The 21,808-nt window shown below is 43.0% G+C and overlaps 1 protein-coding gene across 2 annotated transcripts in view; it reads right to left on the bottom strand.

Annotated features, from left to right (window-relative positions):
* LOC144708365 (DNA topoisomerase, type IA, core) overlaps positions 1–21,808 on the bottom strand; it is a 29,412-nt gene that overhangs the window by 1,906 nt on the left and 5,698 nt on the right. For both annotated transcript variants that reach the window (XM_078581628.1, XM_078581627.1), the window contains exons 6-19: positions 18,040–18,086; positions 17,529–17,638; positions 16,965–17,065; positions 7,467–7,559; positions 6,080–6,163; positions 5,806–5,889; positions 5,667–5,735; positions 4,678–4,737; positions 3,621–3,692; positions 2,535–2,642; positions 2,375–2,451; positions 1,355–1,438; positions 702–813; positions 533–619 (exon numbers count right to left, since the gene is read on the bottom strand). In XM_078581628.1, coding sequence (XP_078437754.1) covers positions 533–619; positions 702–813; positions 1,355–1,438; positions 2,375–2,451; positions 2,535–2,642; positions 3,621–3,692; positions 4,678–4,737; positions 5,667–5,735; positions 5,806–5,889; positions 6,080–6,163; positions 7,467–7,559; positions 16,965–17,065; positions 17,529–17,638; positions 18,040–18,086 — 1,188 coding nt within the window. The remainder of the gene's footprint in view (positions 1–532; positions 620–701; positions 814–1,354; positions 1,439–2,374; positions 2,452–2,534; positions 2,643–3,620; positions 3,693–4,677; positions 4,738–5,666; positions 5,736–5,805; positions 5,890–6,079; positions 6,164–7,466; positions 7,560–16,964; positions 17,066–17,528; positions 17,639–18,039; positions 18,087–21,808) is intronic.

Genomic DNA, 21,808 nt, shown 5'->3' with positions numbered 1-21,808 from the left:
CCATATATTTATTGTTCTTTTATGAAAGATCATATTTTTCTAGTTTAGGGTTTAAGGATTTGGGTTTTCGGTTATTCCAGATAGACCTGGGTCCTTCCAGTAGGACTATGCATAAAGAAAAAATACAAACAGCACGAAACTTGGGATTACTTAGTTCAGGTAATATTATTTGGAAATGCGCCAGAATATAGGACTAATTTTTAAAAAAATTAATATGATCAGTGGATCACACTAACTCAGAAAGAGGACTGTGTTTCAACTCAATCTCCACTCATCCTGAGTCAACTGCAGAAAGAAAGAACGGCCAATATTTTTCCAAGAAAGAAACAAGACTTTTTTATAGGGTCTGTCAACGCGGTGCCCGGCGTTATGATGATCTGTTTCTAATCGGATCTCATAAGGGATTTTACAAAAAACGAAAACATTTTAAGCTATTTCATAAAAGAACATGATTTTTTTTGAAGAATAAAAGAACATGATATAAAGCATAAAAAGGCGCAAATACCGATTTCTGAGACACTAATGAACTAACCTCAATAGAAGCCCTCTTTGGCGGGCAACCTTTTCTGTCTTCCCCAAGCTGGACATAGAATCCATACGGCCCATTTTTCAAGAAAATCTATAAAAAATAACCCTCAGAAGGCAAGCAATAAGCCTGTAGGACATCAAAAATTGGAATGGATAGTGCTTCCAAAAAAAACCTTTTCGTTTGAGCTCGGGCTAAGGCCTAACAGTTTCGGCTGGAAGCACATCTCTGGTTTTTCTGATGGAACAGCCTCGTCATCTTCGCTGAACACGGATCCGGCAATGAACCTGTGAAAAGATGGATGAAAGAAAAAGTTAGTCGTAATGTTCTTTTAAGTTGTTCTGTCATATTTCCCTGTAAAAGGGCCACGGGCAAAACTGACCCATATGAAAGTCTTTACGGTTCTTATTTCTACACGTGCTCTATTAGTTTTACATGTTCTCATGGTCCATGCCATCCTATCTTGTAACTGGTATTTGAACCAGTTAACTAAAATTAATAACTGAGCTGCTGTCACACCAATGATCACAGCTCACAGAAAAATTACTTTTCAAAACGAATGAAAGAACTCTGTTTTTTTATCTCTCTCTTTATCTCTATCTCTATCCTTATCTCTATCTCTGTCTCTATGTCAAACTGTTTCCCTATCCCTATCTCTATCTCTATCTCTATCTCTATTTCTATCTTTATCTCTATCTCTATCTCTGTCTCTATCTCTATGTTTATCTCTATGTTAAAACAATGCTCATCTGGGGATCTATAAGAGATAGGTTTAAATAAAAATCTAAGAGGAGAGAATAAATGAGGTAAAAAAAAAGCAACACTTACCTGCATCGTGGGTGTTGATTACAACCAATGAAATAGCCGGCACCAAATCTACTGACTTTTAGAACCAACATCCCATCTGAACAACTGCATTTATAATACAGGTTGTGAATAAAATTAATGTTAAATGTCAAAACAGAATGTCGAAAAAAACTGACGATTTTGACTATGAACGTGAGCAAATGACCAAGTCCTATCTATCAACAAAAATTGGCTAGTAGTAAACTGTAAGTAAAATTGGTTATTAATCAGGCCCGAACCCAACCATCCTAAACTGAATCAGGATTGAACAGAGATGTTGCTATTATTGGTAAGTTTTCAAGGAACGACAATCCATAGACTCTGTGCCCGCCTTTCACATATTTGAATCCCCACGTGCACGCTCTGCGTTACATGCGACTTGGCGTCTTCTCCTCTTGCTGGTATGATAGGTTCTAATAAGAACTGTATCCTAAACACAGCCGTTTTAAGTAACAGTCATGTGCATGAAACTGTGTGCTGCGCATGAGGCCGCATGAGCTATCTCATAATACATTGTCAAGAAACAGGTGTAATTGGTTGTTTTTGTTTTTTTTCATTTTTAACCTGTACTTTTTATAATTGTGTACATGCCCTAATGAGGCTAATTTGTCAGGTTTAATAGTCCCAGTAAAAACCGCTCAAAATGAGCGTCCCAAATTGTAAAACTACATATTTCGTAGGAACCATTCCCAGTAAAGTGTAAAAGCTGATTGATCTTCCTGTTGTGTCAGCTACGGTTTCTGCAAGTGGCACCGACAGAGAAAGTACTGAACACGCCAGCTACTGACAGACGAATCTGAAAGTATTGGTTTCTGAAATCATCTTAGGTTTAAAAACTCGTTGATTCGGCAGATTTACCACATAAAGAAAGCAGAAGGAGAACCAAATGGTACAACAAATAAAAAGCCAGTTTTGAAAGGTTTCCCCAAAATGAAATTCCATTTATAATAATTTTCCAAAAAAATGCGGTACGACATAAAATAACATACAAATTAAGAGCACCTGGGGCATGTGCGACTCTTGTCCGGAAGAGAAGCAAACAAAATATGCCCGAGCGTATCCTCCAACATTTTCTCAACCTAAAGAACATCAGATTTTGCTTTACACGAGTAAGATGAAAGATATGTAAGATAAGAGGAAATTAGATTTGTTAAAGAGATACCTGCCGAATATTGACATTACTAGCAAGCTGGCAGAACTTGCTAAATCTAGACCAATAGTCCTTCAGAAGCCCCTTCCAATCAGTCGTGCCAGCAGAAACGTTGTCAAGCTGTTGAAATGGAAATTATGTGTCCAGGCACACGAAAAAATCCACAAAGGAATCACAAAACTACATGCTTGATGCAGTATTAACGCGATAATTGGCAATGCTGTTAACTTGGAAAGAAGGTTTAGAAACCTTGTCTTTTGTAGAGATTATAGATGAAAGAAAAATATTGATTAAGAAAAATAATAATCATAACGATTCCAATCCCTACACAAGGGGTTAGGAAACAGACAGCCGTAAGGAGTTTCTGTTATCTTAATTAATTACTTAATTTTCTCTTAAAAAAAACATGTACCTATTTTATTTTTACCCTGTATCTTTCTTCATTTGTAACATTGCCTTCATGAGACCCAAAGACAAAAGCCTGATATTTGGCCTAGCGACGCAGCCTAAACAAGTGACCCTTTTCTAGCATAAACTGGATGATGATGATGAGAAGATGAGTTAAGATCACGAGTCAACAAAAAACTAAGAGGGAGAGAGGGCAGAACAAGAGAGAAAGGGACTGGATACACGGGAGGGTGAGGGAGAGAGAGTGTGAAAGGGAGATGAAGAGAGAGAGCCGTGACTAGCAACAAAGAAATAAGTGGAGAAAAGAGATATGAGAGCTAAGATGATGACGATGATAACAATCTAGCCATTGCCATCTTGGTGTCGATGACGAGGTAAATGATGACTCGTCATTATCCTCACACCATCGTCATCAGGGACAGCAAAGCCTAGTTCAATCGTTTCCAACGTAAACCTCTGGTTTTATGACCATCTGCCTGACTCTCAGGCGGTGGGCTCCTCCCACCGCCCAGCTCCCCTATCTTCGTTACTTCCATCTCTTCAATATATTTTTCTCCACCAAGGTCGATTTTTTCATATAAGATCACACGCATAGAACGTCTTCCACTTTTGGACAAAAGAGTGAAAGCATTTAGCCAAAGAATTGATACAGAACATTGAAATACAAAAAAAAGGAAAAAACGGACTTACCTCATTCTCCATATCAGCAGTGAAACTGTAGTCTGCTACCTCGGAGAAATGGTGCGACAGAAATGCAGAAACCTGCAGTCCAAGGGGCAGGAAAATTGATCCCCTAAACTAGTTGACAAAAAAATGAAATAATCTTTTTTAATTAATATATTCATTTAGATGAGAAGAGAAAAATTTCGATCTGTACTGACAAATGATACGATCCCGGATCTAGGCTCGTATCGGTGGGACGGTAGAGGACGAGATAAGGTAGAAATTCCCGGGGTAGAGAGATGAAACGGGAAGGATCGGAGAGGAGGCCGAGCAGAAGGGGTAGGGATCGGCCGAGGACAAGCCGCCTGGAGACGCGGTGAGGTAGAGTTGATCTCGAGAACGGAGATCGTAGAGGGAGTGGGGAAGGCCAGACCTAGACGAGGAAAGGAGAGACAAGAAGACCTCACTTCAATCAACTTCTTCTTGGCTGGCCTCCTGAAGGGAGGGCATCTCTGTTTAAAGGAAATACAGCAATCACTAAATGACTGAAATGCCCCTGAGGGCTAACATGACTAAACTACCCCCTAGGATCCTATCAGACTTCGAGTCAATCCTATTTTTCAGGTAACTGACAAACAGGTTCCCCCTCTATCCTATTTTGATCTACCCTTTATTGATCAAAGATAAATACCCAATCGGGATTCGATCACTGTCTCCATTCGGTACACAGGAATGTATGTCTGTAGCAATTCCTTAATATGCAAAGGGGCACACAATTCAAAAAGCTACCATCAGTTGACCAAACAAAATTACCACCATATGCTCATATTAAAGTTGTTAACCTCCAAGGTTATGGCCATATTTTTTCCAGATGCAAGCTCAAACTCATCTATTGGGAAAAACAAGACTGAATTTTTAAATCGGTTTCCATGAATCAGGCACTGTTTGTAAACCAGATCATCTTACTTAGTGTAACTTAGAGCCCAAGTTTTCGTAAATCAGGAATTCAACGATCTGGATGAATCGTCAATAATCAGGAAAATTACAAAACATGAGTTAAAATAAGACGCCAGAGACCACATACCATGCGACCTCGAAATTCAGGAATTAAAGAGCGGTTCTTCATCATTACATAGTTTCTGTCCTGGAAGAGAAAAAAGAAATAGACTTTAGGATTGAAATTTCAAGAAAGCTGAGAAAAATAAAATCAAAGCGGCATTGAAAGAGATTTAACATTTTTAAATGATTACGACTGAAAACACATGATTACGGCATTGAAAGTTAAAACCCTAGAATGGTAGGCAACCCTAGATTGGTAGGCAAAGATGCACCAGAAAATGTACTCAAATTATTGCAAATATCATCCATTTGTAGAGGATGTGAATGAACTATATGAGGGATCGAGATGGATTTACAAGGAGGTTAGAGACACAAGAGCACCACATTTCGTGACGATTAAGATGCCAAAGAAAGACAAAAAGTTTAAACAGAAGCGAAAATAAGATTATGCATCAATGGGTACCAGTCTCTAAGTGAGTAAAATCGAGAACGAGGATAGGTATTACAATCATTAACTGAAATTTATGACGCTTATCTATAAAACAAAATGACGATGCAGGCATTAATATGACATTTCTTAAAAAATGTCATCGCAAGACACGAATTCTGTTGCTGGGTACTTCTCGCTCTCATATCTGCTTTGATCATCAGGGAGTTCTTCCCAGAGATCTCATAGTTTTCAGGTGACCGTAGCTTATCCATACGTGGGATCTTTGAATCAACCATAATTTTCTCCATTGAAAGAACCTGTACAAATATCAACTCGAGAAAACCCTGGCAAAAAAAGCACCAGGATGGATACGCTAAAATTATGATTACTCATGAAATTCTGCATCAAGGAGGCGATCTTGTCCAACAAGATATTGCAAATTATTCAGGATCGCATTGAAGGGTCTGGGTAACGCGCAATTTTTCTCAAGCAACGATTTATGTTAGGTATTTATGCAGCCTTACATCCTTGAGCAACGATTTTTATACGTTTGTCATATGAAAACTCAAAAAAGAAGTGTCTACCTGCAATACTTTTATGATCGGGGCATATGTGGAAGGCCTTCCAATACCAAGTTCTTCCAGCTTTTTGACCTTCAAATGGAAAATAGACATACTCGGTATCAAAAAAAAAAAAATCCCAAACAGGCACTAACGTACTTACCAGTGAACCTTCAGAGTACCGTGCAGGAGGTTTGGTATGGTGTTCTTGAAGTTCCACCTTCAATATCTCAACTGGATCATCCACCTGAAATCAGTTTTAACAAGTCAAAGCCTGTCATCAGCATAAGAACTTTCCACCCACCGCGTCAATGATATTTTCCAATCACTGTGACAATGCATATAATCTAAGGAATATGAAGAAAACGACCTAATAATGATTTTGTTGGCGAGCATGGTCTACCAAGAAGACCAAAACAAATGGAAAAAATAATTACCTTGAGCGCTGCAAGACCCTTACAACTTTCTTCACGCTCAGGGTCCTGATTTCCGTCACCTCCATTGAAACCCAATTCACTGTCCTAAAATCATCATGATAAATTCAATGGCCGACACCAATTCAACAAGCAAGTAAAAAGCAGAACGCTTGAAAAGGACTATATTTTCCCAAAAAAGGGAACAAATTTCTCAATAACTCAAACAATAGACTGGCGAATCAGACTCAAAAGCGGTAAAGTGTATACAGATGCATTAGACTAAAGCAGCAACCTGTCCATGGGTTGACGAAAATTGCGTAAAAATACAAGCCGTATACTTAAGCTACAGGAAATATCCATCAGCCACGATAATGAGACATCATTCAAAGCGGCAAGAAGGAAATGAGTTCATGATAATATAAAACATGATTTAACCATGTTTAATTGACGTTCGTAAGCAGAGAACTTCATTTAGAGATCATCTACTACCACTTTTATTCAATTATCCAGCACACTATTGCATAAAAGAGAGAACACGTTAAAAATAAAGTATAAAGGTTATCTTTGGCATACATAAATTTAAAATTTTCAAGCTAATAACTTCCTGAGGAGACCTATTGACACTTAATCACGAATAACTACACCAATTTGATAACACAAACCTTGCAATGATATAGGTGTGATACATTGGTCCCCAGGGAAAAATGAAAATTTTAAACAGTACGAAAGAATAAAAAACATTTTTGTGCTTTTATTAGCCCCGCTTCATTACAACTCAATTGTTATAAACATTATCCTTTGCTTATAAAATCAATGGAAGGGTGTAATTTAAGGCTCAACTAACTCCGATTTATGCATTCCCTCATAACCTTTTTCCCGTTTACTTCCATAAAGATCACAAAGATAGCTCTATGGCTTTCGATATTTGACTTTTTTAAGAAACGCTTTCGAAAGTTGATGTTCTACGTAAAATTGTGTACAATAGGTTAACTTGTCGATGCTCTCACTTCTTCTCTCCCTGTTACATAAGGCTATTCTAACTATTTCATGTGGTTCTCAAACCAGCTATAGTATCTAAGTCCAATAATTTCTTCCTAGAAAAATAATGATTGAATGTCTATCCACCGAGAGAGCTCAATATCTGCACTGATAAGCTCAAGAGTATAAAGTTGACTTAGCACAACAAGAAAGGTGATTATATCGTTGAGAAATGCAATGCAGAAGTCTTCTGGCCTAAAGATAACCAGACATTTACAAACCAATATAATCGAATGACAACAAGGCCAAAGAGCAGTAATCTAGAAATATAACTTTTCATCAGAAAAATAAGGCCTCTTTCAATCATCTTTCAAAAAAATAACTTTTCATCAGAACCATATAATTTGTTAAGGATTTGGACATGAGAAACCTGATAAACAGCTTGGTACCCCAGAAATGCAACTTTTGAGGCAGATGACCGCAGCAAGGTATCTCTAATAGCATTTCCGATGTCAACTTGAATCTGAAAATAATATGACCATTATTACCGACAGAGATTTGAGATTCTGAAATACCTGGAAGAGGATGATTCGCAGCGTAAAAAATATAAGATGCCACGTGGTAAACAATCTAATGATAAATTCGGTAAAACTCCAAGAAATCAGAGTGCCATTCCCAATCTTTGGGGTTAGTATATATATAGAATGAAAAGATGTTTTCAGATAAATATCAGTGCCTTCAAGGAAAGATGTATATGAATTTCCGTCAAAATTTACCTCATATAGAAGAAAATCACCAGAATATCCGAATTGCAGGCCATTGTTAGCAAATGAAAACAAGAAAAACCCTTCGCAAAACATAAATGTATATATCTATTGACAGCTCGTATTGTTAGACTACAGCATGAGAAGGCTGATAGATTCTACTCAAGGAAGAACCAAAGAAAGAGGAAACAAAGATCTGTTCAACGGACTGTTGACCAGTCGAGTTGACAATGAAAAGGAGAGGAGGTGCCTCTCTCCTATAAATAATAACTGGCGGACCAGGTATGGCATCTTTTATTGTTTTCTTGGAGTTGTACTCGACGGTTACTCATCGGGAAGGCCTGAGCGTGGGGGGAAGTCACCCGCTACTGATCTGGAGGGAGGAGCTTTGCTGAGTGGAGAAGCCGCCCGTGATCGAGAAGGAGCTTCACCAAGGAGGGAGGAGCCGTCACGATCTACACTATCCTTGTTCTTTTGCAAACTACATTGTCAAGTTTCTGTTACATTCCGATTTCGATATCAATCTAGTAGAGACAGTTTATTGATACTATTGTTAGAGTATCAAAGGCCCATTTAGGTTGATTTATCATGAGATCTTACCTCCCATTGGTTATCTAAGGAAGAGATTACACCTAGGGTTACCCTTGGATTTGAGCAAGGGCATAACGGAAATACGTTTGAAATATCTTCTTATGGGGTTAAAGGGAGGAATCTGTATGTAAATGGACCAATATTGGACCGGGCCAAATATGAGGGACAAGCCCATGGGGAACTGTTTAAAGAGGTGGGCGAAGGGCAGGAGTGGTTATGTCTCTTCTTGGATCCAATTCAGGCAAAGGAGTCAGCATCTTCTGGGAAGTACAGGTGGATTGACCTTGGATATCCTCAGAGGAGCGTGGGCTGTCAAATGCACCAAAGAAGCAAGAGGAGGGTGGTTGGACAAATGGCAATAGATCGGCAGACATTGTATGATGGATATGTCCCTTGTATGTTACTTGCATCTTGTTATCACATTCAATACAAAGGTACCATCACTTTGTTTCAAATGTCTAGACACCTATTGGTCTATTTAACACAGATATTCTATGAGCATTTCTAGTAATATTTTCTTGGCTCCCAGGGCAGTGGGCTCCTGCTGATTCCCAGCCTCCACCCCACTCCAGTTTCCCTATGTCTTACATATATGGTTCGAAGAACACAGAATTATCAGAACAATAAATGTGAAAGTGCTACGATAAATGTGAAAGCTGAATTTAGCAATAGGTGCAGTATATCAATGCACAGTTTGCTTTGATCGGGAAACCCGAAAGCTCACATGTAGAAACAGAATTTTCTGGTCCACAACAGGTGCTGCTGACCAGTGGTACAAGAGTGAACAATGAGGAATCTGGCAAAGAGACTGTCACAATGGCAACCACAATGAGTAGAGTTGACGCTCCTATCTCCCAGGGTAATGATGTTGCAAGGATGGCTGGGAGGATGGAGAGATACTTCTGTAAGTGCAAAATATCAGATGCAGTGAGGATGGAGACAGTTATGCACGCTGTACAACGGTACATATGGACTAAGGAATGGAATGGAATGACTTTAAAGTTCAACTTGGTCAAAGATTCAGGAGTCATTATCAGACAATGTCATACAGCAACGAATGGACATAAAACAAACGGGACAGTGAAGAAGAAAGGAGATAAATTCAAAGGCTATCTGCATATCTGCCTATTTTTCAAGAAAACGTAATGATATATACATTGTTTTAAGGAGTCGAAGCCTGCTTCAAGCCAAAAAGTCTAGAGAAAAATTTCCAGGGCTGAGGGCAGTAATGAGTGCAGCTTACTATGCTCAGAAGTGACTGAATCTGTAGTGATAAGCATGGGGCGCAGCTATGTCCAAACGAGTAAAGCAGCGTATCTTGGGAGAAATCAAAGGGCCACAATAATTTTGATTCTTTCAGGAATCCACAATAATTTTGATTGTGAACCAACCAATCTTCAACAACCCGGGAAAAAAAATTATGAGCAAGATTTAAGGTCGTATATCTCTCTGAAAGCTAAGTTTCTGAAAAGGAAAGAGGTTTATGCTATGATTGCCTCAACAAATTTGGTCCGGGACAGCTGAATTAAAAATACTTATACACTGATTGTGACCTAAGGAGATAAAAAAGAGACCAGAGGACGACCAAGGCAGGTGTAGTGAGGAACAGAAAGAAATCTGCTGGTTGCATGTCTTCGTAACCACTGATGGGATGGACCTACCCCTGATCCACGACACTGCTTGGAGAGATACAAGGCCGACCAATGTCTATCTTCGTCCATAGTGGAACATCTCACAACTTTATGTGCTTGCACCATTGTCTTGGAGCAAATGCATACCACTGCTAAACCATCAATAACGTTCAAAGTCACATGAGGAAATGGATGATACGCTACCAGGCTGCTTGTATGAGAAATGCTGGTCCCATCCTGTTTCAAGTCCTTTCCATCAGGCCAAGGACACCTAACCCCCATAAAAAAGGGTCGGGGAAAACATCTCGGAAGAAAAAGATCCACATTGTGAGACTCACGCTCTCCCTATACTTGCTTCCCCTCTCTGGCCCCCCCTCTAACTCTCCCTCTCTATTACCTTCTGTTAAAGCATATCACGTGACCTACACGTGATACCAAACTACCCGTTGTAACGGCACTTGTGTATATACCTCTAAACAAAGAAATGGATGTACTCTTTTTTGGCCTTTTTTCTTCTCTCGTTGCCCTAAGAGTCCCGATAGTTCTCTGTGCCTGCATCTTCCTCTCGACATCTTGGCACCTTCCATCACCTATCCTCCATACTTGTAGGGTGACAGTCTCCTCAGAATGTCATCAGCAAATGTCTCTTCCCTTGCTCCATCTTTCTCCCACTCTGTTGGACAGCGGAGTAAATAACTGCATCATCGTTAATCGAGAATTCCTTTGGAATTTCTTTTACATCTGATCATCACGACCGAAGCATTCCAAGAACCTATCAGTGGGCAGAAGGTTACCGACCAGGGAGTTAGTGAGGGCCCAGAGTTTATTATTCTGGATACACCTGGTGGGAGATTCGCAACCGATAAAAATTGGGGGTTGCTGATATGAAACTGGGGATGTCTTTGTAGGTTGCTCTTGGTTGGACTCATCGAATGGTAGTTTCTCGAATTCAAATTTAAATTGGGAGATCACTTGGCTGCCCTGAAGGGTGATTGATACGAACCAGCCGGTTCGTGCAGGGGAGAAGACGGAGGAGGGAGAGGGAAGGCGCTGGGATGGTCGTCGGCGTGCCGGAATGGACTACGGCAGGGTGGGAACGGCGGAGTGGGTGTCGCCGGAGAGCTCGACGGAGTGGGCGTCGCCGAGGGAGAGGAGAGGCTACTTGAAGCCAACAACTTATGATTCATATCCTGCCCTCCCACAATGAGGGCTACATAAAGGAAACGTAAAAGGGATGTATGAAGACAAAAATGCCCCTAGTGGGCTTACTGGATCGTATCAGTGATCAAATGCCATCCAGAGCGGAGTTGCCTACTTAGTCTGTGGGCAAGACTCTGAAGCAAAGGCAATCATTTTTTCTGCACCAGAAATATTGTTAAGATGGCCTTGCGTAGGCTTGATTCAGCCATGCCCAGAGAAATATAGAGAGATGTTTGCCCTAGAGAAGAACCAGTTCAAAGACCATTTAAAACATGGACTATCTTCTTTCTTCACACACATCTAAAGGAAAAGTGTATCGTAAGCACAATAGAACCCAATGTTTACAAAGATAAAGAATTATGTCGGCCATAGCATCATGGATAAGACTGTCGAGTTAACAATTAGAAGTTGAAGAAACCCAGACGAGGAGGATGGGTTTGAGAGAAGAACTAGAAAAATTCTCATTACATCTCTAGGTTCAATAACAGGAGTACATATATGGAGAGTGTGAGAGAGAGAAAGCAAAACAGGGGTACAAAGGGAAAGCTAACAGAAACAACATATTCAACAGTCCCCCTCAAACTGGTGAGTGGATATCATCCATCCCCAGTTTGCCACACAACTCTTGGAAACGCGGAGCAGACAAGCCTTTGGTAAATATATCAGCTTTCTGCTGGGCAGAGGGAACATATGATATTGCAAAATTTTCCGGACTCAAGCTTCTCTTTGATGAAGTGACGATCCACTTCAACATGTTTAGTCCGACCATGTCGTACCGGATCATGGGCGATGTTGATAGCCGACTTGTTATCACAAAACAATTGAGTAGATTGATCACACGACAACTTCAACTCTGTGAGGAGATTGGTGATCCACAATGCCTCGCAAATGCCTTGTGCCAAGGCACGAAACTCGGCTTCAGCACTAGAGCGAGAGACAACAGGTTGTTTCTTGCTCCGCCATGTGATAATATTCCCCCCAAGGAAGGTGCAGTAGCCCGTGGTGGAGCGGCGGTCAACATGAGAGCCAGCGTAATCTGCATCAGTATAGACATCTAACCGAAGGCCACCTTTGAGATAACGAAGTACACGGTTGACAGCATGCATATGAGAGGCCTTCGGAGAATGCATAAATTGACTTAAGACGCCAACAGCATAAGTAATGTCAGGATGTGTATGAGTGAGATAAAGCAGCTTCCCGACCAAGCGTTGATACCGTCCTTGATCAACTGCCTCCTCGTGATCCCCCAGAGAGAGCCGATGGTTCACCTCGATGGGAGTAGGAAGAGGTTGGGAGTCCGCCTTGCCAAGTTCGTGAAGAAGATTAGTAATATATTTCCGTTGGCAAAGGAAAATCCCAGTCAAAGAGGATCTCAATGCCAAGAAAGTACCGGAGTACACCAAGATGTTTAATGTCAAACTCACCAGCAAGATAAGTCGCCAATTGAGCGGCAGCCTGCAAATCACTTCCGGTAATAATGATGTCATCCACGTACACAAGAAGGATGGTGACTCCCCCGGACGTGGAATGACGGTAGAAAAGTGCATGATCACCATTGCACTGAGAGTAGCAAAATAAGGTCATAGAGTGCGTAAAACGACCAAACCAAGCCCGAGGAGATTGCTTTAAGCCATAAAGGGCCTTCTTGAGACGGCACACCAAGGGAACAGTCGAAGGGGGAGCCACATAACCAGGAGGCAAGGCCATATAAACTTCCTCATGGAGATCACCATGAAGAAAGGCGTTCTTGACGTCGAATTGTTGAAGAGGCCAGTTGTGATGAGCCGCAAGGGGGAGAAGAAGACGAACCGTGTTCATCTTAGCCACAGGAGCAAATGTCTCCAGATAATCAACACCGAATTGTTGAGTATAGCCCTTAGCCACAAGGCTTGCCTTGTACCTCTCAAGAGTGCCATCGGACTGATATTTGACGGTGTAGACCCATCGACGGCCAACGAGGTGCTTGCCAGACGGTAAAGACACCCGATCCCATGTCCGATTCTTATCCAAGGCAGCTAATTCCTCGTCCATAGCACGTCGCCAGTCAGGGGAGGCCAATGCTTGAGCCACAGTCTTCGGAATGGCGATGGAATCGAGACGGGTAAGAAGAGCACAGTAGGATGGAGAGAGGCGAGGGGAAGAAAGATAATTGGCTAACGGGTATAAAGGAGTGGAGGTGCATTGGCGAGTGGCTTTGCGAAGGGCAATGGGAAGATCATCACCCGAAGGAGGGGGGATCGGATCAGGAGTGGATAATGACGGAGGTGTCGGGGCAGGAACAGGCAAGAGGGGACATAGACGGCGATGGTATGTGGTGCCATCAAATTTAGAGGGAGGAACCAAAGGAGGAGAAGGAGTTGAAAATGGTCCAGGGAGTGGAGATAAGGAGAAAGATGGAAGGGGTACAAGGAAATCCAGGGAGTCAGCACACGGAGAAGAGGAAGGAGAGGAAGACGAAGAAGAAGGATAAAAAGGAGTGGATTTGTTAAAGGTGACATCTTTGCTGACAATGAAGTGATTAGTAGAAGGATGGTAGCACTTATACCCTTTTTGATGAGAGGAGTAACCCACAAAGACACATTTGAGCACCTTAGCGTCAAGCTTGTCCCGAGTAGGATGACGATTAGGAACGTAGCAAGCGCGCCCAAAGATCCGGGGAAGGAGGTTAGTTTTCAAGGAAACCATAGGGTAGGCGTGATGGAGGGCATCAATAGGGAAAACATGAGAGAGGACACGAGAGGGGAGACGGTTGATGAGATGGACGGCAGTGAGAGAGGCCTCGCCCCAGAAACATTTAGGCATATTCATGTGAAGAAGAAGGGAACGAGTGGTGTCAAATGTGTCGAAATTTTCGTTCCGCGAGTCCATTTTGTTGAGGAGTGTATGGACAAGAGGTTTCATGGACAATGCCATGGGAGGTGAAGAAGTTGGAGAGGGTGGAATTAACGTAATCACGGGCATTATCAGAGCGGAAGCGTTGGAAGGAGGTAGCAAATTGAGTTTGGATTAAAGCATGGAAAGAGATGAGAGTTTGGGAAAGGTTGGATTTATTTTTGAGAAGATATGCCCATGTAACGCGAGTAAAATCATCCACAAAAATCACCAAATAGCGAGCACCCGAAACACTCGGAACGGGAGCAGGCCCCCATAGATTACTGTGAATGAGAGAGAAAGGAGACGTCGAACGTGAAGACGAATCTGAGGAAGGATATGTGGTGCGAGTGTGTTTAGCTAACCGACATGGTTCACAAAGAAATCTGTCCACAGGACGTGCATGAAATAAACGAGGAAACATAAGTTTCAAGGTAGAAAAAGAAGGATGACGCAAGCGACGGTGAAGAAGCCAAAGAGGATGCGACGCCGCCGTGGAGAGAGCTACGCCGAGAGTAGGGACCGAAGGAGAGGCGGGTGGAGGACAATTGAGAATGTAGAGGCCACCGTGCCCTTCAGCAAGTGTAATCGTGTGCCCCGACACCTTATCACGATAAACACAGGAATTAGGAGTAAAAAGGATGGCTTGACCAAGATCTCGGACAAGGTGATAAAGGGATAAAAGATTTAGGGTAAGACGAGGAACATGAAGAACATGGTTAAGGCTAAGGGTGGAGGACAATTGGACACTTCCCACACCGGCCACAAGAAGGAGAGCCCCGGATGCCGTACGGACGTGATGAGGATGAAGAGAAGGAGTGTAGGTAAGAAAACACTGAGAGAGAGGAGACATGGGCGGTGGCGCCAGAATCAAAGATCCACTGTACAGTGGGAGAAAAAGGTGTACCTTGATGAACGAGGGAAGTAGAGTCCATTAACTTGGATTGAAGAAGCTGGCGAAGTTGATCGATTTCATCATGACGAAGCTGGGCGACCTTTGAAGATGTGGCTTCAGCAGTTGGTGGAGCAGGTGGTTGAGGTATCTCGGGAATTGACGTAGGAAGAGTCATAAGCTGCCCGGAGGAATGTGGAAGATGAGTCACCAAGTGGCTTTGATGGGCATTCTTCCGTTGGAGCTTGTAACATGTCTCCTTGGTATGGCCTTTCTTTTTGCAATAATTGCAGAAAATAGAGGAGTTACCAGGAGAAGCATGGCCTGGAGATGCCGATTGCTGGAACGGGGAGTTCATGTTCGGTGACGACACCTTAGGAGAGGACATGTGCGGCGGCGCACCGCTGGGACGGATGTATGTCGAGAGCTCCCGAGCTGTTGAGCAGCCATTGCCGAGGTTGGTTCGGAATGGAAGATGCCGAGGCGAGTTTCCTCCATCTGAACCTCCACCAGGGCTTCCTTCAAGGTAGGAACCTTCTCCCGATGGAGTAACTGGCCGCGCAAAGACTCGTATTCGGGATTCAGTCCCATGAGGAATTTGAAGACCCGAAGCTGGAGAACATATCCATGGTCAACCCAATGAGGGTCGGGGGCATATAGTGGTCCAAATGATAGGCCCGAACAGAGCGTGGACCCTGGGTCAGGTTCGTAGAGCGAGTAACAAGGTCATAGATAATGGCCAAGCTGTTCCGCTTCGAGTGGGATTCTTGAGCGGCGTCCCAGATCTCCTTGGCGGAGTTGAAGGATAGGAATTCTGCAGCATAGGTTGGACTGATACTGTCCAGCAACCACCGGTGAACTACACCTTCAACATCGAGCCAGTGCTCATAGTGAGACGCAGTGGGAGACGGTGGATCTTCCACAAGGTGCTTCGTGAGTTTCCCTTTCAAGGTAATTTGGACATATTGACGCCATTGAAGAAGATTCAACCCAGTGAATCAGAATTCAGATGGCATACGTGGCAGGGAATAATGCCAAGGGGTCAACTCAGATGAGTGAGGAGGCAGCCCTGGTGGCATAGTGGCAGCGGAGATAGTAGAGTCAGAAGATGCCATAAGGTGACATCGATAAGATACTCCGATTTTAGATGGAGGAATCCCGACAGCAGATCAACTTCAAGAGATGTTAAGCCCAGAAGATCACAGATCTTGGGATGAAGAAACAGACCTAGCTCAAGAGATTTTTCTTCCTTTTTTTTTTTTTTTTTTTGGGCGGAGCTAGGTCGAGCAATGGAAATGGCTGCCGACGGAGCTAGGTCGAGCTAGGTCGTGGCGGGCCGCCGACGAAGCTAGGTCGAGCTAGGTCATGGCAGAGCTAGGTCGTGGGGGAGCTAGGTCGAGCTTATGGTCGCCAACGACGAGCTGAGAAATCGATCTGTCGATGACGACGACGAGCTAACGGCGACGAGGCAAAGGTCACCGATGACGACGAGCTGAGAAATTGATCTGGCGAGGCAAAGGTCGCCGACAACAAGCTGAGAAATCGATGACGAGCTGACGATCAGACGCTGAGAAACGGAGCTAGGTCGAGCTTATGGTCGCCGACAATGAGCTGAGAAATCGACGACGAGCTGACGAGCAGACGCTGAGAAATCGAGACGTTGAATCAACAAAGCCCGATCAGCAAGGTCGTAGAGCCCCACTCTGATACCATGAAGAAACCCAGACGAGGAGGATGGGTTTGAGAGAAGAACTAGAAAAATTCTCATTACATCTCTAGGTTCAATAACAGGAGTACATATATGGAGAGTGTGAGAGAGAGAAAGCAAAACAGGGGTACAAAGGGAAAGCTAACAGAAACAACATATTCAACAGAAGTCATTCGTGGATTCTTTTAGATTATCTAGTTGCAAGTCACACAGAAAATGAAGATAAAAATCAGGGAGTTCTGCGAATTGGAAGAGGAAGATGAAAACAGACCAGCTCGTTTGTAGATGCTTCCATTTGGCAAGCCATTGTCCGTCTCCATATGAGAGTGTACAACTTGAGGGAGTCTTCGTCAATTATTCCAACCAGGGACGCTGTTATTTATGAAAATGGTGCAGACAAAACTTGTAAGATAAGAAGCCACCAAAATTATTGCCTCGGATATCAGCATTGAAACACATTTACAAATTACAACGTTGTGTGACAGACAACACGATTTCATAAACTGAACATGACCAGCCACGATATGAGTTTGTTCATTGGTTTTCCACAAAGATAGCACCACATCTACCGTGAAATCTCAAGAAAATCAGACATTTAGTCAAGCATTACAAGGTTCAACGAAAATTCCAAAAGCAACCAAAAAGGAAGAGAAACGCAGTCCCATTCTTAGCTTTCGAACAACATCACATTATTTATTGAGAGGGCTTGATTTTGATGCGTATGTTTGATCATCAAAATAAACAGTCACAGAGGCAGGTTGTCCAGCAACCAATTGACAGCTCATGCTAACATTTGTGAAAGTAACGCAAAGCAGAATAGACAAACAATACTTACACGGTAGCCTCCGTATACTAGTTGGTCTGATGGCTTCATGGGCCTCTTGAGCATTCTTCACCTTCTTAAAATAGCGGCGGGTACTCTTTGCTGCATATGTTTCACCATACCTACATTTTTTCAAACATGTTGAACAAAAGTAATACTAGAATAAAAAAACAGAAGCCACAATTCAGCCGATTAGTTTAATGCAGAATATCAAAGACTAAGACACAAAATCGCTCGTTTGAACAAGCACCAATGAACAGCGTGAATTTAAGATGAAAGCAGAAGTAGCGGTCATTTGACACCGGAAGCAAACAGATCTGCCATAAAAAATGATGACCCCACATCCCAGTCCACGGGTATCAAATCTTTTGATGAGATTACATCTTCTAATTTTATTTTGAAAGAAACTACGTCTCATAATACAGATGAAATAAAATTAAAGGCTTATCAAAGAGTAATAGAGTTAAATCACATCAAGTCATATCTGACCAAGTTGAGGAAGGATGAAAGGTCAATTTTTTACCTTTCTTTCACCAGACAATTAATATCTTTGGCAGCTTCATCAGAAATCTGCAGGAAAATTAAGCGGATGAAATCAATTAAAGAAGGTATCCAAGTTAAGAGTTAAAGACGTGGGCCAGAGGAATATTTATGACTATCAAAGCGTTTAAAGTCTCAGCAGGAAGCACGTGGGACCCAAATCCAGCCAGAAAGCAAGTATAATGTCATATAAAAAAACTATCAAAATATTATTAGAAGTTGCTGACGAGACAATAATTCTTTTAAATGAATTCAATGTAATAAGGAATACCGTGCTAGAAACTAAACAAAACTGGGACAACCTTTTTTCCACCAAAACATTAGACACTAACAGTTAAATTAACCCAGCAGAAAGAGGGTAATCATTGCAGCAAACCTTTAAAAGTCCAAGATGGTGGACGATTTCCTCCAAGCGACCTCAATTAGAGCTATGTGGAAGGAGACTACCAAAAGCTGCGCTGAGTAGCAATATAACTGGCGCATATCTGAACTGAATGTACAGGCAGTCCAGCCCAGACAGGGTGAACTAACCGATAAGGCATTTGTATGCAAGCTGAATCTAATTGGCAGGAAAATGGATAATGACTTGTTGGTGGAGAATCCTAACTGCAAGAAGAGGCAATGTGCCTTGAAGCTGAGGATGTTTAATTCCTTCATGAGTCTCAACCTGAGGACAAGGCATCAGCAGTTGAATTCTCCACAGAGAGAAAATAGCTGATCTGGATTAAGCTATTGGGATAGGAGGACAAGAGGTTAAAGCTTGTTCCGGAGGCTCCAAGGGCAATGCCACAACATTCTCCATGAAAATAACTGACGCCAAGCCCTCACAGGATCATACTAGAGGCACATTGCAAGAATTACTGGAAGGACCAAGGGTCTTTAGGCTCAGGTCTTCAGGGCACCAGCATGGAGTTATCCCAATGGTCTGAGGACCATTAGAATGAATTGTATTGTGTATGTTGCAGGAAAAAACATCACAACAAGGACAATAGCTGGAAGCCGATGAATAAGAATCAAAAGGAAGTTTGTGTGACTACATCTCAGCTGAAAGAGACACAATTTTTTGCCTGATTTGGGGATATTCGTTGAGACTATATCCAAGATCAGGTGGATGAGAGCGTTGCACAGTACTCACTGCAAGGTGAGGTGTATTGGCTGTGGCCAGCATCGGTGATGTTAGAGTATGTCAGCTGTGTGTTCGCAAAGGGATTCTTCATGTGCCAGGACTTAAGGTAAATTTGATATCTCTGCAGAGGATTGCAGCGTGACACTGCTAAACAACTTATCCTTGACCATGGTGTTTGTTCTCTTTGTGACAAAGTGTATGGGGAGGAGACTTCGTCAGTTAAAAGAGAGGGTGGACTGCTCCTGGATGAGGACACCATTTCATGTCTCCCCTCAGAGGAGCCCACCTGAACTGTGGACCAGATCCATTTGCTGCCTAGGGGGATGGGTCTCCCTGCTTTCAATATTACGCCATTTTTTCCCACCCTTCTGTTATGGGGTAGATGTTAGTGCTCTTAATTGTGAGCCCTGTCAATAGGCCAAGCATGAACAATGTTAAGAGTTCGAGTGATAGGAGTTTGATTCTTTTTTATTGCATCCACAGTTATGTATGGGGAGCTGCCCAGTGCCTAGTTTATCTGGAAACAGGTGGTTTGTCGTTTATTGATGACTATGCGTGTGTTAAGAGGATATATGTTGAAGTCTAGAGCGAAGGCCTCACCGATAGTTATGCAATTCTGTGACATGATTCATAACCAGTTTGGCGTGAGAATAAAGTTTTTCAGATCAGACAATGTAAGGGAGTATTGTTACACAAATGTGAATATTCACTGAACTCAGAGAGGAATTCTTCAAGAATCTTCATGTGTCCATACACCCTAAACAGAATGGGCTAGCTGAGAGGAGGATTGGCTACACCCCGACAGCCGCCCACCCTCACAGCCCGGCGTGCAGCCCCCGCCCACGCGGCCGCTGCACGGAGCCACCGTCTGCTACGCCAGTGCATGCAACCACCGCCTGCACGGGTTGCTGCGTGCAGCCGCTACCAGTGCCCCATTCCGCATCAACATACCTTAGACCCTTCTTCCTGCATCAGCGCGCCTCGTTTACCGACACCCTGTTGAAGCGCACGTCATTCACTCCCGCCAACGACACGTCAACAGGTTTCTGCATGGCCTCTTCACACTTCTCTTGTGCCAAAGGTCCATTCTTCTCTCTTTGGTGTCGGTATTACCTATCCAGTGTTTCTCGTGTGTTTTTCCACCACCGTCGGACTTAGTTGAATAGGTTTGGATCTTCTCGTGACTGTTCGAGATATTGGATTTGAAGCTTTGTTTTCACCGTGGTGGTTGTAAGACAGTCCTCCCGCCCTCGACCGAGGAAAGGGGCTGCACCATCAACATTTTCACCGGATTTAAATGTTCGAAGTGTTGATTTGTGGACTGTTTTATCCAACCCTACTTGAGTTAGCCTATCCTACCCGCGTCAATCCTAGTCATCCTGCATCACCAACCCTTGCAAGACAGCTGACGGCAAACGAGGAGAGGGAGATCCGACTAACACCTTGTCGCGGATGAATCCATCCCTCGCTCTGGGGGGTCATTCATCAAGACCGAAAAAGAACGAGACATAACACATCGCCACACTCATGCCACTCATTCAAGGGGAAAGTCTCTCTTCCTTATAGAAGACCACAAAAATCCCAGTCAAGGGAATACTATGCCTTTGCAAAATCGACGTTTCACATGAAACCTCTAGTCCCTATTCTCTTCCATCCCACTAGGATTTTGCCTGCAACTACTGTGCCGTCCACCAGCAGCTTAGTGGGAATGAAGGCTGACTGCTTGCTGAGATCTAGTAGACTTTCCATGCCTTCACAAAGTCGGTTAGATCTCCAACAAAACCCCTTAACCTTTTGGCCAAGACATTTGTGTTGATGAAGTAAATAGAATAAGACAGCAAGACAGGCCGAAAATACCGGTGCTTAGTACTTCAGTAAGAGGAATAAGTGTAATTGATTTCCAACCAGACCCCTTAACCTTTTGGCCAAGACATTTGTGTTGATGAAGTAAATAGAATAAGAAAGCAAGACAGGCCGAAAATACCGGTCCTTAGTACTTCAGTAAGAGGAATAAGTGTAATTGATTGTTTCGTACCGGAGACTTTCTATTAAGAGGAATTAGACAGCGACTTTCTATTCCAGTCCATTGTTGTTCTCTGAAACTCTTCCTATGTATCCACAACCTATGTCCTGACCAAGTCCCACAATTCACTCTGCCCACCTTGGCTGCCATCTTCCTCCACTAAACCTTGCCTGCAGTCCCGAATGAGCCGCCATTTTTGAAGTCCATTATCTTCACCTTTTGATACCAACCCGCACGTCTTATCAGGGAGAAGTCGGAAAGGGAAGGAGAAGACGCCAGGATGGACTTCCGCATGATGAAAGGCAAGCAGAGTGGACGTCGCCTAAGATATGGTCCGACAGAGTGGGCATCGCTGGAGGGAAGATAGCGGCGGGATGGACATCGCCGGGGAGCCAGACATATGTTTGTGATACTTCTTGGCTACCCTCCTCAAGGGAGGCTGTCCTATTTAAAGGAATTACATAAAATCCAAATGACCTAACTGCCCCTATTGGGCTGAATGACTTAAGATACCTAGATACATTGGGGTCATATCACCCTACCACTAGACTGCCAGCAGTCCTAGTCCACCAGGCAGACCCAGAGAGAGGAGCACCGTCAGCA

Source organism: Wolffia australiana, chromosome 10 (assembly GCF_029677425.1).
Source record: "Wolffia australiana isolate 7733 chromosome 10, ASM2967742v1".
Taxonomy (NCBI): Eukaryota; Viridiplantae; Streptophyta; class Magnoliopsida; order Alismatales; family Araceae; genus Wolffia; species Wolffia australiana.
The sequence above is the reverse complement of the archived record's forward strand: the minus strand, read 5'-3'. Positions and strand labels throughout refer to the sequence as shown.